At 43.1% G+C, this 16,595-nt stretch overlaps 1 protein-coding gene across 16 annotated transcripts in view; it reads right to left on the bottom strand.

Annotated features, from left to right (window-relative positions):
* Positions 1-16,595, bottom strand: part of znf536 (zinc finger protein 536) — a 189,252-nt gene that overhangs the window by 11,476 nt on the left and 161,181 nt on the right. For 2 of the 16 annotated variants that reach the window (XM_055920952.1, XM_055920953.1), the window contains exon 7: positions 6,751-9,208. The exons of the other annotated variants lie outside the window; for them this stretch is intronic. In XM_055920952.1, the coding sequence (XP_055776927.1) occupies positions 9,078-9,208 (131 nt within the window). In that variant the 3' untranslated portion in view covers positions 6,751-9,077. Of the gene's footprint in view, positions 1-6,750; positions 9,209-16,595 lie in introns of those variants that run through there. 16 annotated transcript variants of the gene reach the window in all.

Genomic DNA, 16,595 nt, shown 5'->3' with positions numbered 1-16,595 from the left:
TCTGGAGGACTCACTATACACAAATGCTTTGTTTGTAAATTATGTGTGAGTGTTGGAGTGTGACCCTGGCTCTCAAAAAATAATAATAATAAGGAAATTGTGTCGTCTGGTTTGCTTAAGGAATTTGATGTATATCGTTTACTTTTGCTCAAGTATGACAATTGAGTACATTTCCACCACTAAGTACATTTCAAACCAGATACTTTCAGACTTCTACTGAAGTAGTATTTTTTTGAATTTTTTATTTAACCTTTGTTTAAAAAGGCAAGTCAGTTAAGAACAAATTCTTATTTACAATAACGGCCTACCTCAGACAAACCCGGACGACACTGGGCCAATTGTACGCCTCCCTATGGGACTGCCAATCATGGCCGGATGTGATACAGCCTGGATTCGAACCAGGGACTGTAGTGACACACTGATATACAGTGCCTTAGACCGCTGCGCCACTCAGGAGTATTTTACTGGGTGACTTTCACTTTTACTTGAGTCATTTTCTATTAAGGTATCTAAAATGTATTTAATTTCAAGTGTCACATTTCTCTAGTATAGGCTACTTTTTGTAATGAACTCTATCAGCAAAATGCCTGCGATAGGTGAAGGGTACGGTCGGGGTCGATCATTTTTGGTTTATCGTCCCAGCTCTACGTTACAGTAGCGTCCATTCATCGGTGGCATGGATCCGTAAACATCAGACATGAAAATGTAATGACTGGGAAAAAGCATTAGAATGTCTACCCCAGGGATCATCAACTAGATTCTGATGTTGGTCGTTTTTTTCTTGAGTGGATGGTCATGGGGCTGGAACATCATTACAAATGGACCACACAAAGCCCAACCAGATATAATATTTGACTAAAACATCATTTCAAACCCTGCTTACATTTGTATATGAACATGTGTCTCTCTATTATGCAAGGGAATACTTGGGAACAGATTTCCAAAATGTAAATCACTTGGAGCTGATTTCTTGGTGCTTTTACAGTCTTTTATGTCCATCAATGAAAATTACCCAAAATTAATAATAATATTTTATTTTTGCGCAGAAAACATTGGGGGCCAAATAAAACCACCCGCGGGCCAAATTTGGCACACGTGCCACCAGTTGGGGAACCCTGGTCTACCTTATTCAAACATTAAAGACCTATAATTTTTACTCTGATTCAAGGTACATGTATTGATTTACCAAAAATATTTGTATTTATATCCAAAGCCCTGGAGGGATTGACTTTTCCACAGTATTAAGACAGTATTAAGAGGTTTCAGAAGTCTGTGTGTGTTGATGTAAAATTGGGCTGAAGTTCGGGGAATAGCGATCTGGTCTATTTCTCTGGTTAACTAGAAAAACCAACACACACATAACACTAAGGAATACACTTATGGAGAGGCAGAGGGGAGGGGGTGTTGATGCATCAAAGAAAGCTAAAAAGTCGTCACTGGGGATTCAGTCCCATGTTAAATACTGAACTAGATTATTAATTGCTGTACCAGAAGGAGCTGTTAATAAGTTCCTCAAAATAGTGAGTCTTTCTATCTCTCTCTCACCCACTTTCTCCTTCTTTGTCTCTATTCCACTAAAACAGTTGTTTTCTTAGTGTCTGTAGATGCCATTCAGCTAGGACTATAAACCCCATACTGTAAGGTCAAACTTCTCCAGTGGTCAGAGCCTCTGTACCTGCACCTGCAGTGTCAGTGTCCTCTCTGTTGAGCAGACACAAACCAGGGCCTCTCCCACTTGTGATTGGCTGAGGACTGTTGGGGCTCAAGGGTACGGAGCAGTAAATTCATCATGTGATGATGGCCTGTATGTCAGCTTGTCTCAGCAGGACCAGGTCAGTGTGTGTGTGTGTGTGTGTGTGTGTGTGTGTGTGTGTGTGTGTGTGTGTGTGTGTGTGTGTGTGTGTGTGTGTGTGTGTGTGTGTGTGTGTGTGTGTGTGTGTGTGTGTGTGTGTGTGTGTATGGGTGCGTGTGTGAGAGTGTGTGAGTGTGTGCGTGTGTGCGTGTGCGCGTGTGTATGGGTGCGTATGTGTGTGTGCGCTTGCACGTGTGTGTCCATGTGTGTATGTGTGTGCGTGTGTGCGCACGCATGTATGTGTTTCTGCATGCATGTGCCCGGGAGCAGAAGCGCTGGCCTGGGGATGGACAGTTCAGGAGTGTTCATCTCTACTCCAGCACCAATCTATTGCTGACCTGTCACTGCAGACAGCTAATGGATGTCCACGTCTGTAAGAGTGTAGTCTCTGTGTGCTTGTGTACGGGAAACGGAGAAGATAGAAACAATAAGAGAGGGAGTGAAAAAGAGTAGGAGTTCATTTGGACTAAAAGGTAATAAACCACTCATATGGCAGATAAGCCTTGTGCAAACTTCCTGTTGACCTTCTAGAAAGAAGGATAAAAAAAAAAGGCTGATAAAACGAACCCGTGTCGAAAAGGAGCGTTGTGACTGAAGTAGTGGCTAACAGAGAACAGAGAGTGATATGTGTGTCAGGCTAACCGTGGGAGCTGAACAGCCAGAGGAGACGGTGTCCTAAACAGAGCAGATCATGTCAGCTCGCCCCGATACATGGCAGGTGCTGCTCAAGGCCTCTGAGCCAATTAAGAGAAAAGAAGAAAAGAAACAACAGAAGAGAGGAGGAATGAAAACATCGCACTTCCCATGGACTCAGGAACAGAGGAGGGCCGGGATGGAAAAGTTGCCGTATGGAGTAAGTCCCCTACAAGGTGCTCATATCGCCGCAACATGATCTATCTCTCTCCTATGGCAGACATTACAAGGGCAACCCGGTCTCGGCTGTCACAAACATGTTCCCAGCACGGCTAAGTGGTCTGCGGGTATCAATAACAGCCACTGTGTTTCCAAGGCAAGAGGACTGGGCTGAGGTTTATTGGAAAGCACCATTCTTAGTACAGTCCGTTATGATGAATATACGTACCTTTCTCAGTGACGACCAGGTTTAGAACAAGATCAAGACTTCACTTCCCTCTGTGAGATCGGGTTGTATTTTCAGCGTGTGATCTGCAATGTGTTACACGGTATGAATCTGGCGAAGCTTTATTTCCTGCAAAGCTTAAATTTCTTGGCTTATTTTTTCTGGCATAACTTTTTAAACCTTATCGTCAGTGCTTTCCCCCATGCAAGCTTTGCCTGTCCTTATCTCTCTCTGTCCTCCTCCTCCTCCTCACCCTCCCTTCTCTTATTTTCCTTCCCTCCTTCTCTCTTCCCTTTGCTCGGCCTCTCTCTTCTCTCTTCCTCTCAGAGAGAGAGAGAGAGCCCTATTTGTCTGCTTTAAGTGAAATCACTCAATTCTCAAAAGTCAGTGGGGGACTTTGGAAAGGGGAGGGCCAGGAGAGGGCCACCTCCAAATAAGTTCCATTAATCACAAGGCAGAGTCTAATGTAACTAATATTTTACAATTAGAGGAGACAAGATGGAGCTAAAAGCCATCTATCTCCCTTACACCACATGATCATCGATTCATAAGCCAGAGCCTGAGACAAGCACAGAGACACATTTACCAGGAAACAGGAGGCCAGGGGACTGTGTGTTTGTGTGTGTGTCTCTCTGTGTGTGTGTGTGTGTGTGTGTGTGTGTGTGTGTGTGTGTGTGTGTGTGTGTGTGTGTGTGTCTCTGTGTGTGTGTGTGTGTGTGTGTGTGTGTGTGTGTGTGTGTGTGTGTGTGTGTGTGTGTGTGTGTGTGTGTGTGTGTTTAGAGAGATATTCCTCTACACTCTACAGTACATACAGTACAATATAAACAGCATTCCAGTGTACTGTAAATATGCAGGGATTGTCTAGACTGATTGAGCAGAAGAGACGACATTATGTGGTGAGATGACCCGTGTGTGTCTGGATGTGGGTGTGTCTGGATGTGGGTGTAGATGGGTGTGGGTGTGTATGGGTGGGTGGGTATGTGTGGGTGTGTGTTTATTATTGAAGAGCGTTACAGTTTAGACTTAGAAATCCCAAAAGAGTTCCGGTGTTTCTCAAATTGAAATAACTCAACGTTGCAATTTCCCTGTCTATGAGGATAGTGCCAAGCACAGTCTGAGAAGCCCAGATTGTACAACCATGTCTTATGGTTACAGATGGGTAGCATTCAAACGACAGATCATAAGTAACTAGCCTCTTCATCAGCATATATGTTCAACATTAAATAGACTTGGTTATTCTACACTGTGGTTTACGTGGTTGCTAACGTTGGATCAAATTGCTCAGAACAAAAGGTGCCATTTATTGTAGCATTCGTTTCATTTATTTTAATTGTATTGTTATTCTATGATATTATAGTCGTGAGTCAGTCCTTTCAGTGCAATGTGAAAACAAAGGCAGAGAGCAGCTAGTTGCCTCTTGATGTGGTAAAAGCTGGTCTTTACCGCCCTCTAGTGGCCATGGTGGAGCAGTGCATAATGCAGAGACGCCTGCAACATGGAGGCCTGTGAAATTAACCACAGCTGAACAAATGAGCGCAAGGACAGGTTCAACTGGAGGTCACCATCTGCCCAGTTACAACTGCTGGCACACTTGAACGGAGCCGCACCATCATCTTAAGCACATCAATCGCCGCTGCACACATTGCAGCACAATATGGCGTGAAAAGGAAAGAGGAAATGGATGCAGAGAGAGAGGAAGAGAGAGAGAGACAACGGCAAGACAAGAGATGTGTGAGAGAGAAAAAATACGAAATGAAGGGAGGAGAATTGTTCATCAAGCTCTGAACAGGGTCATGAGGCAAACTGATGACGCATCACAGAACATCAAGCAATGAAAAGACATAAGAGCAGAATCTAATGGAAAAAGACCTGATGTGTTCTTTAATCAGTGACACGTGCACGATCACATTCACAGTAGGTGAACACACACACACACACACACACATGAATATCCTGGTTGTGATTAGGGACTGTCTGATTTGTAACCATACAACACGTCCTTCCTTTAAACACTATTTCGTTTGGGGCGACAGGTAGCCTAGTGGTTAGAGTGTTGGGCCAATAACCGAAAAGTTGCTAGATCGAATAACCGAGCTGACAAGGTAAGAATCTGTTGTTCTGCCCCCGAACAAGGCAGTTAACCCACTGTTCCTAGGCCGTCATTGTAAATGAGAATTTGTTCTTAACTGACTTGCCTAGTTAAATAAAAAATAAAAAAATAATACAATTCACTACCAGAGACAGAAGGAGAAAATAATTATGTCCAATGGTTACTTTCTACGGATGTGAGTTTTATTAGGACCAGATTCCGCGCATCACAAGCGCCCCCCACATCTGGTGCAGTGCAGCTGATCCGTTTAAAAATTAGTCAGGCATTGACCTGGGCCTCTTCCCAGCAGGCTCAGCAGCCGCTGGGTCCTGACGTTAGGTCAACTCAAATATGGATCCCATCAACCAGACCTGGATCAGGTTTCAGCCTGTACCACCAAAGAGGAGGAATAAAAACCTAAAATACTTCCCCCTCAAAAACATCCCAGACTAGAACCAGGGGAACAAAGCGGACTTGCGCGACGTGTACTTCTGATGTGGGTAAGGAAGTTTAATCTTTTTGAATGTGTTGATACTGTCCCTTTCCTGCCTACGACATTGCTATGGGAAATAGAGAGATTCCTTAGAGGAGACGAACACGACCTCAGGGGGTGGAAAGTGCAGCACCCTCCAACTCGGTAATGGACCTGTGAAAAATTATATCACAGCACTATCTGTCTTAGATCACACACACACACACACACCTACACACACTAACCAATTACACACGATATGTCAAAACAACTTTGCGTGATGGATAGAAGAAGAAAAAAACAAGGAGAAGAGCAATTATTTGCCCACCCTGAAATAAGACTTGATGGTGTTTTGGAATTAACAATACATTGGCCCAAGGGCACAGTGCTACAGTTAGCAACACCATAACTAGTCATCTGAGCTGTCAAGGAACAGGCCAGTTTGGTGCTACACGGTCAGCTCTGTAGTCAGTCAGCACTGTATCCCCTCCGGCTACTTCCTTGTACAGCACTTAACAGTGAAGTCAGGGAGAGAGGAGAAAGATACATCATTTATATTGCTCATCATTCAGCGCAATATAACAAGCGCTTCACCAACAACAGTCAAGAGAAGTGCTCTCAGCTGAACACTGATCTTTCTTTCGGTGTGTGTGTGTGTGTGTGTGTGCCTGTGTGTGTGTGTCTGTCTGTGCGTGTGTCTGTGTGTCTGTCTGTGTGTGTCTGTGTGTGTGTGTGTGTGTGTGTGTGTGTGTGTGTGTGTGTGTGTGTGTGTGTGTGTGTGTGTGTGTGTGTGTGTGTGTGTGTGTGTGTGTGTGTGTGTGTGTGTGTGTGTGTGTGTGTATCAGACGGGATGTAGGTCCATTGTGGGTCTCCCTGGTTTGCATGAGTGTGTAAACCATTTTCAGTTAGCTTGTGCCTGAGTGAATTAGGGGTGGAAGTTGATGGCTAGTCTAAACTATCTGAGTGTGCATAGGACAGTTCTCCATCCAATGCAGTGAGGTGACTTTGTTGATTGTGGTGGATGACAATATCATATAGGCCTACCACAATTAGTTTGTATTGTAGCCTATTCAACAGCATGAGCATAGTCCATGAAGCTCTGGGATTAAGGACTAGACTGGAAACGGAATAGTTTTGAGGGAGTGACATATTCAGACTATTGTTCACTGAACACTGGCATTGTGATGCTTTATTTTCTCCTAAGTGACTGTTATCCTGTGGGGGGGAAAAGAAACAATCCATCGCTTGACAACAATCCGTTATAGTTTGAATACATTTTATTTTTATTATAAGTACAGTTCAGTAGTTACAAAACGAAGCATCTGCCATGAGAATACAGCAAACAAAAGGTTTTCAGCTCACAAGACAGGTTCGTACGTGGAATGCTCATATACCGGTTCAGAGAGAGCCAGACAGTTAATATTAACCTCTCAGCTATACAACCACACAACGGAGAGAAGGGGAGAGAGGGCATCACTATGGGACTGACCGGGCCCTCTGATTGGTTAACTCAGACCCTGTCCCACAATCCACTTCTCAGCACCCTGTTTAATTCCCTACAATACCACTTTTTGTTTTCATTTCTCATCCTTTTTTTCCCTCCTTCATATTTTGGAATTGGGAATTCTAAAGTCAGGAAAAGCAAATTAAAAACGGGCTTTTTTTTTGTGTGTGGAGTTGAATTTCAACCCGATGTGGAATTTGAGCATCGATCATCACTCTGCTTTAGTAACAAACAGTATGTAAATGATGACCACACAGGTGACTTGCATGCCTTGGGTTGGCACTATGATAACATTTTTGTCAAAGCCATGTACTGTATATATGTGCACTATACACACCGCATTAGAATTCTCAGGGTTCACAAGAGGACATAGAAACATTTCACAATGTCAAGGGAAACACAGACACACACACACACCTTCATTGTAGTTAGTTAGCTAGTTTTGTACTGTATAGATCTGATTTATAATACTATCACAGTGCAAAATACTTTTGGAAAAGAAAAAAAAATCCTTCTATGCATAATGTATTATGTATATATGGGCGTATGTTTGGAGCACATGAGTAGATTGTCAATCTTTTTCTTTTTTCTTTGAAATGTAGAAGGCAAAAAAGTACAGTACTTTGGGGGGAAAAATGGATCAACCCTAAGGCCTACCATCTAAAACAACTAGCTTCGTCAAAGCAACAACGGATGACTGTATCTAAGGCTAGACAATATTTGTTTTTCCATTTTTTTCTTCTTTAAAAAACAAAAAGTTAATACATCAAACCGTTTCAGTAGTCAGTAACACTTTGCAACATTGATTGGTGGCAGTATCTTACAAACATTTGCAACACTATAGTCCTTGAAGTCAATACGAGAGATGAAAAGGGGAGAAAATACAATCCCGTTTCGTTTTCGATATCTTCTCTTCAAGCTCTATGTTTACCTACAGGACAAGGGCGTGTAAACTAGTTATTACTGTCACTTCAACACTTTCTGCTCTTCACAAACAACCTTTTTTGTTTTCGTTTTTTTTGTACTCCTCTCTTTTTACATTTAGTTCTGAGCATCTACAGGCTCTGTGATTATAGAGCGAGACAAGAATCTTCACTTCAGTCCTGTTTCTGTTACGGGGAGGGGGTGGGGTGAGGATCCTCAGTCCTCTGTCCATCCTCACACTATACTGTACAATGCTCAGGCTTTCTCTTCTCGTGGTCACATCTACTAACATCCCAGTCATATCTGAAAAACTACTGCTCTCGCTTAGCTAGCTAGCACAGGAAAAGATTGTCAGAGAATGTCATACTTCTGGTTTAGTTTTTTGTTTGTCCTTTTTCTTCCCCCTGTTAGTTCGTTTTTGACACGCAGAGCGTTGGGCCCTAAAACAGGGTCGAAAATAGCAACTAAAATGTGCGTGGCAATAAGTGTGCTTGGTCTCCATAGATGGTTGGTCTGGTCAAAAGGAGCGTGTTAAGCTACAGCTCCAGCAGGACAAGAGTGGGAATGGTACAGTCCAGGGACAATACCATTACTGTGATCCAGGGGTCATTGAATACCTGTCTGGTACTGGGTCTGATAGGAGAGAGAGAGAGAGTCTGTCGTACAGGTGAAGCACAGGTCAGCACAACAGTTCAGTCTGAATATTATCTTCTTCTTTTTTTGTCAACAATGATGGACGCCATCTTGGATCAAGGAATGTGTCATAGTAGGGCTGTGTTAGGGACTGTCATTTAGCAGGTAGTTTCATCAAAAACATAAAATCAAAGGAGAGACATGAAGAAGACAGAAGATGGAGGGAGGAGTCATCCATGAGAGGACAGGAAACAGAATGGCTAAAGTCGCTGTCTGTCTGTCACTTTGCTGAGCGTCACATCCAGTGGCCTCTACAAGTCCTTTCAGCAGGTCTGTCTCTCAGTCTCCTCTCCGTCCTCACACAGGGCAGAAACACTCCTTCATAGTTCCTTTTGAATGACTTCTCTTGTTTGATCGTAGCATGTTTTAAATAAAGTCTTTGATATAGTGTGTTCCTTCATCATCACCATCATCATCATCATCATCATGTTCCTGCCTTGCTCCAGCCGGGTGCTCGGGCGGGAGTTAGTCTCTGTTAAGAGAGGCTGCGTCGTGCATCTCAGTGTCAGCTAGGTTAGGCAGCGCGAGGTTAGGGTCGAGGGTCAGCGCGGGGCCCAGGGCTCCATGGCCTTCCTCCTCTCCTACCCACAGATGAACTACAGTTAAGAGAACAAACGCAGATTAACAAAACTGCCCCGGACCCCACCACAGCCACAACACAACCATTCTGACACTAAACATAGCATAGCAGTTATACACACAAAATGGCCACCTCTTACTGTAACAAACATCACAAAGGGTGAAGTAAGAGCAAAACAGAAACTGACATTCTGTTCAGGAACCAACATTTAGCATTAGCATTACACATATATGACTGACAAACTTCTAGACTAACATTGAGATGACTAAATAAAATAAATGCTGAACTTGGTTCAAATGTATGCTAGGCCTCTAACAGGGACTCAGAGGTGAGGTCGTGAGGTGTTTAGCAAAGGTTGCAGTCTAAAAATGGTATGAGACACTAGCAGTAAAATGATTTCCATACTTTTCCCAAGCAAGTTTGTGTGCTAGATAAGCGTGATAACTTGGTGATCATGTGAGCAATTATACTATACGTTTGAATCCCAGACAGTGAAACATGCTCATCTTTAAGTTCTGCAACAGTGTGAGAGCTAAATAACACAATCCCTGTTTCCTTGCACAGTTCCCTTGCCTCAACAACTTCTAGAGGACATTTTTTGGCAATAGAATCTACCGAACACGTCTCCATGTCATGTTCTTTTAAAGTGCCGTTATGAAACTGACAAAATGAAATGAAAATCGCTTTTAATCGATCGTGTTGTCACAAGGAAGATATCGAAATGAAATGAAGAGTTGGCGCAGAGCAACGGGAAAGCTAAAAATAGGATAAAACATCATCATTCTGACTTCGTAAAGAGCAATTACGCTGACACCTACTCTCTCTGTATTAGGCACACAATCACACCGTCACTCTCAAATCAAGATGTACTGTCCGTTCACTTAAAACGTATATGTCAAACAGTTTAGAAAAAGGCAGATGAAGATTCTAACGAGAATTAAAGTAGCTCTCAGGGCTCGTCTGAGTTGCAAGCAATCTTCATTCACACTTGAAAGATCCTATGCCAGACGCATCAACAAATTAAAACGTTCATCTCTGGGTGTTAACTTTCAAGACATACTGCACACAACTGCTTTAATCTCTTAAAGAGAGAGCTTCACTCTTCTGCCCATCATTTGCAGTCTCATCTGCATGGTTCTGTACCACGACACAGTCTTCAAGAAATACTGTCAGAGCCAACTTTGACCACTAGATGGCAGACTAAGCCTATGTATGCCATGTATGCTTTTTATATGGCGGAACAGCCGGATGGTTTATACTATTCTATGTCTACATCTATGCTTCACGCATACATCTATCATTACTCAGCCATTCACTAAGGAATCAGACTAAATGTCTATCAACAGCTTCATTTTGGAACGCAGCCAATGGCATCCTAAATGTCTAACATACGGAGCCCCTCCCCCTCCGCCCCTAAACAAAATATCTTGTCGTAGTCCACCTAATAAACAAACAAATGTTTTTCTTTACATAAAAAGTCTCTGGTCTCTCAAGGGTGGCTTCTCCTTGTGATTTCCCTTCTTCTCTTTCAAAAAAAAAACTTCCAGTAATGAGTTACAGATTAAGCCCCATATTTGATTTTCACTGTTCATTAACTAAGCCACCTGGAATGTTATTATTTAAGCATGACATTTCGTCTCCCCCAACAACTGCCACTGCGGGCGGGAGATTTCCAGGCCAACTTTATAGATTCCTCATAACTTCCTCTCGGTTTTAATTTCCCATTCGGGTGCAAAACAGATGCACCTCACCAGCCAACCCAAGGACCTCGTTGACATTCCACTTGTGTCTGCCAAAAACAACTACTGTTTATCATACCAGGTCAATACTGTTTAAATAAATACTATCTGGTCAATGCTGTAGACTACATACTTTATCAATATAATGTAAGGAATCCTACCATTAGGAAAAGCATTACATGTGTTATGCAAAAATAATAATATTGGGATGGGTAAATGCTACAATTTATACAACAGCATCGGGTCAGCACGACTCTCTATATCTGTGACAACTGATTAGATCATTATTTGTATGAGAACGTATATATTTTACAGTAATTTGCAAAAATGCACCGTAGTCAAAAGGACTATTGAAAATGCCGAAAGGGTGATGACGCCCTCTACTGGTAAACTGTGAGATAACAGTCAGAATGGTCATTTACTGGAGAAGAGGGCCTAGAAACCCAGGCATATGGTAAGAGAACACATAGCTCCAGGATCCACACTGTGTTAATACATGTGTCATGCTTAACAGAATGGATAAATGAATAGACGGACAGAACAATGGCCTAACACAAGGCTGAGAGCATGTGTTGTAAACCGCCTTGGGAAACACTAGTGTTAGCGTGGGGGTCTCTAAGCAGTCTCTCACCTGACACATTCACAAGCCGTTTTGCTGTGAAAGCCTCGCTTGTGCGCAAACTACACAAGACTATTAAGCTAATCGGTTACTATGGAAAACAGTATAAATCCTTCTATTTTACATTGTGTTTTGCTCTGGATTTGTTACTGGTATATAAAGGTTTGAGACAAAAATGTAGAATTCTGATGAGGCCAAAACTAAAGCAGGAGAAGTAATTCCCCCAGATAATCCTAGCCTCCATGTATTGTAGATTAAGTGCTAGTCTTCTAATGATGTGGGTTTGACTGCATGAGACTTGAGTTTATCTGTAACATAAGTGCCATGGAAGTGACTGATGCCCTATGTACATTTGAGTCTGCTGCAGGCAGGCAGGCAAACAGGCAGTTACAATAGAGTACTGCCACTGAAGGTGCCTCTGAGGACTTTCTTCTCTCCCAGGCATCCGGGCGACAGTCGAAAAAGTGTTGTTTTTGGCAAAGGTAGGCCTCATTGTAAAGCCAGTATTTATAAATATGTAAATATGAACAGCACACACCACCGCTTGAGCGCGAGGAAGTGCACCCAAATCATATTTTTAGAAGGTTTTAATGAATACAGGATGTTTATGAATACCATTTGCTGTGATTCACAAAGACTAGAGGAATCCACATCCACCCCCATCCCTCAAAGCACCACTAAAGAAGAAAAAAGCACATTTGCGGTGAGACACAGCAGGATTTTGTGTTTATGGCTGTTTCTGCTCAGATCCCCATTAGAAAGCACACTACCGCGTTAAGGTGCACAAACAGTGACAAACTCCTGCATGTGGCAGTGGCACAATGAATAGGTTCCCAGCTTATACTGCATCAAGGAAGAAGATTTGAGTTTCCTTTTTAGGTAAGACAAAAGTACTAAAAGGAGAATCCATATATGCAGGGGGGGGGGGGGGGGGGGCTATTTTGCTCTATCTGATATTGTATTTTTAAAGAATGGCACTACACAATGTAGGTATTGTTGTCTAAGATGTTATTTTATGCGTTCCTCCTTACCCGTAGGTATTGTATGAGACATGGGCGTACAGGAAAAAGCTAGGTCTTGGTTGAGAAACAGTGGGCTGGAGTGAGTGCCCTCCCTCTCCCAGGGACTGTTTCTGAGACTAAGATGGTTGGATAGATAATACCTCTGCTGAGCAATTTAAGCCCAAACACTCTGATGCAACAATCTGTCTTCTTTGCCTGATAGCGCCCCCTCCCCCCCTTTTCCAAATGACTTTCTTTCATATCTAATTATATTTGCTAATGATCTTAGAAGAGAATAATGGAATGTGCTTGATCTATTGCCTTTTTTTTCAATACATAAATACAACACAGAGAGAATGGCTATTCAGATGGAAGAAGTATGCAAGATTGTAGTGCTTCTGATGGGCAAAATAACCCTCGAGCGCTAATGGAGGGATTTGAACTCACAGATCACAGAACAGTGAGAGCGTTATTCGAACTCCGAATTCAAACATGCAGTCACAATTTGAGCCTAATTTGACCAACAAATGGCACATAGGCCCATTTTTGTGTCATGGTCGTGACTTGAGGGTTGGTTGTGTGACTGGCAAGCAGTGGTGGAAAGGGTACTCACTTGTCATATTTGAGTAAAAGTATAGACCCTTAATATAAAATACTCAAGTGAAAGTAAAAGTCACCCAGTAAAATACTACTTTAATAAAAGTCTAAAAGTATTTGGTTTTAAATATACTTAAGTATCAAAAGTAAATGTAGTTGATAACATGTACTTGTAAAAAGTATCAAAAGTCAAAAGTAAAAGTATAAATAATTTCTAATTCATTTTATTAAGCAAAACAGACAGCACAATTTTCTTGTTGTTTTTAATTTACGGATAGCCAGGGGCACAATCCAACACTCAGACATAACTTACAAACGAAGCATTTGTGTTTAGTGAATCCATCAGATCAGAGGCAATAGTGATGACCAGGGATGTTCTCTTGATAAGTGCGTGAATCGGACCATTTTAACTTTTGGGTGTCAGGGAAAATGTACGGAATAAAAACAACATTATTTTCTTTAGGAATGTAGTGAAGTAAAAGTAAAAGTAGTCAACAAAAAAAAAAAATTGTAAAGTACAGATACCAAAAACGACTTAAGTAGTACTTTAAAGTATTTTTACTTAAGTACTTTACACCACTGCTGGCAAGGCATTAGCAGCCTGTTAGACCCAACAGTGAGGTGGGTTGTTTGAATGTGACCCCAGAGGGCAGGACCCTCACCCTAACGCGTGTGAGTCTCAAAGCAGGACAAAGTGTTACATGAGTAGGTTTGCACAATGTGGAGAGCAAACTTGACCATGTGATCACTGACTTTTGCCTTCACCCTCCATTTTGTGTGGTAGAGCTACTGCTCATCTATCTATCTCTCTCACTCTATGCATGCCAGTGTGCCTCTCTTTGGGCCCTGCTAATGAATAGCCCTGCACTCCCTTGCCAAGCCCCGGTCCCCTCTTAATCCTCTCCTCCATTCTTCCCTTGGTCTTTTTCCCACAGGCAACCGGACAGCCATGCCATGACAGACGCACTAAACCCCCCGCATTAATGGAAGGAAATGGCATTCGATCTCTATTTGATCTCCTAATCATTTCTGCTGAAATGATAATGAGCTCCCTTCCAATCCTCCCACAGAGGATAAAATAAATAGAAGAGATCCTCTCTGTACCGAGAAATGACATCACAGACACCCCCCATGTACTCATAACCAACAAATAGCTCCCCTTTAAATGAGCAACATTTCAAATACACACACACACACACTGGCGACTGCGGTCTGTGATTCTTTTCAGCTGACATAATCCTGATTGATTCGTTCAGCAGATAAAAACTCTGTCCACTTCTGCCCTTTACTGCGGGAACATAATACCAGCCTTTATTCGGCAACAATGTAACATAATGGCGTTGGAATGTGCAACCCCAAAAAAATCTCATGCTTGTGGTTTGAGCACAAGCTGTAGTCTAATGTAGAAGGGGAGGGGAAAAAATAATTAACCACAGATTACCCAAGTGCGCTGGCGCTAACAAGGTCAACCAAAGGCTGTCGCTAAAAGTTTTTTTGTTGTCTTTGTAGAGGGCACATTCTGGTTGGTGGGACGAGCCGGGGATCTTCTGTACTCTACACCCCCCCCCCCCCCCCCCCCCCCCCCCCCCGTCACTATTGTAAAAGGGACCTTTTGTTTGGCAACGGGAAGAGGTGAGGTCATCTGTGCTCATCAGGCCTCATTGGAGTATGAAGTATGCTTTTTATTCTATCAAGCCTGTACGCAGGGAAGGCCTAGCTGTGCTTACATAGACCACACACACTTCCTTCCTTCACTTACACATGGACTACAGGCTGGAAATGTTACCGGTACAGTTGTTAGTGATATTCAATGGACAAGAATGTCTGTGACAAGCTACCGTACAGTACATGACTTCAGGGCTATAAAAAGGAAGATGAGATCACAACACCTGTCAAAATGAAGGTTTCAATTCCACAACATACAGACATGAAAGAGCACACACACACACACACACACACACACACATACACACTCCCTCGAACACCGACACACAGGGACAGTTTCAGTTTTAGAGCCGTAGCGGCTAAAACAACATAAAGATATTCCGAGGCCCTCTCGCAGGCATGTCCTGTATTAATTGTCTGTGCTAATCTCACAGCTCTGGGCTCCCTCGAGTGTGTGGTATTATTCGCACTAGCATCACGCCACTGCCATATCTGGTTACTAATTTTGTGTGGCGTCGCGCTGCGGTGGGAATGGAGAAGAACGCTGAAGCGACTCTGTCAGCCTGGGACGAGGTCCCCTCTGAGTGACGAGAACGACACTGTCTGTCACTTCAGAGAAACGGAGGGGGGGGGGGGGGGGGGTGAAAGACAGTGAGAGAGAGAGATGAGGAGAAACAGAGTGGGCCTTTAATCCACCACAGTGGGCCTGTCACTGCACCTCCTCACAGGTTCCCTACTCTACTACTACAGACAGACAAAGCATAGGAGCCTGCCTGCCGCTGAAGCACTTCCTAGGGCAGGAATCACCCTTACAATATAAGATGGGCTCCTAATGGATCAGGGACAGGAGTAAAGAAGGCAGCTGGAGACTTGGGATGTGCTCAGTGATGAGGATTCAGACTAGCAGGGAGATGCAGACAGGGAACACTTCGCTTTCTCTGTGTTCATCGTGAACTTTGAATACACTCGTGATTGTGGAAGCACCAACAGCATGATACAGAAACACGTCTTCTCAGAGAAGCTCTACAGTGAATAATCTGAGGCTTACTATCGTAATAAGGACAATAAAGAGAGTTTACGGGCAAGATCAAACAGTAGGGTGACACCAGAAATGTCTCTGAGTGCTACGTTGCACTAGCACTCTCTCTCTGTTGATCCCTCTCCTATCCTCCTCCTCCTTTTCCCTCCCACACCGCCACAGTGTGCTGCAATGGAAAATCACGAGCACCTGGCTTGTTTTTTTTTAATATGATTTTGCAGACTTCCTCTGGTCTCTGATGATTCAACAGTTCCCGGTATAACATCTGCTACTTACTCTTACTGGGTCTCAATTAAGACAGCGCTATTCATGAATCAACTTTTATTTATGTTTCTGTTTTTCACATATGTGCTCGAGAAGGAAGAGCCAAAAGGGCCAACTCCACGCTCAAAGAAGATGTTTAGAGTAAGGTCAAAAAGTGAGTATAGATTTAGAGAAGCTCTGGCAGTAAGGGGACACGTATTGGAGGGAATAAGAACAGCAACAGCTTTAAACCTACAAAAGCTGGGCTGTGAATTAGCATCCGCCTTTAAGAAGGGACCAAAGAGAAGTGGTGATATGATTATGTAAATGAAAACAGGATTTCCTGCTTGCTGGAAGCATTTCTGACCCATTCTCGTTGCAAATCCTCCATTTAAGAATAATTCCCGAGGGAACCCCGCCGTTGCTTAACGGGATAATTATGATATACGAAACCTTCCAGGACCCCCCCCCCCCCCCCCACACATTTCTCCGGCTCATTC

Source organism: Salvelinus fontinalis, chromosome 4 (genome assembly GCF_029448725.1).
Source record: "Salvelinus fontinalis isolate EN_2023a chromosome 4, ASM2944872v1, whole genome shotgun sequence".
NCBI lineage: Eukaryota > Metazoa > Chordata > Actinopteri > Salmoniformes > Salmonidae > Salvelinus > Salvelinus fontinalis.
This window is presented reverse-complemented; position numbering and strand designations above follow the sequence as displayed.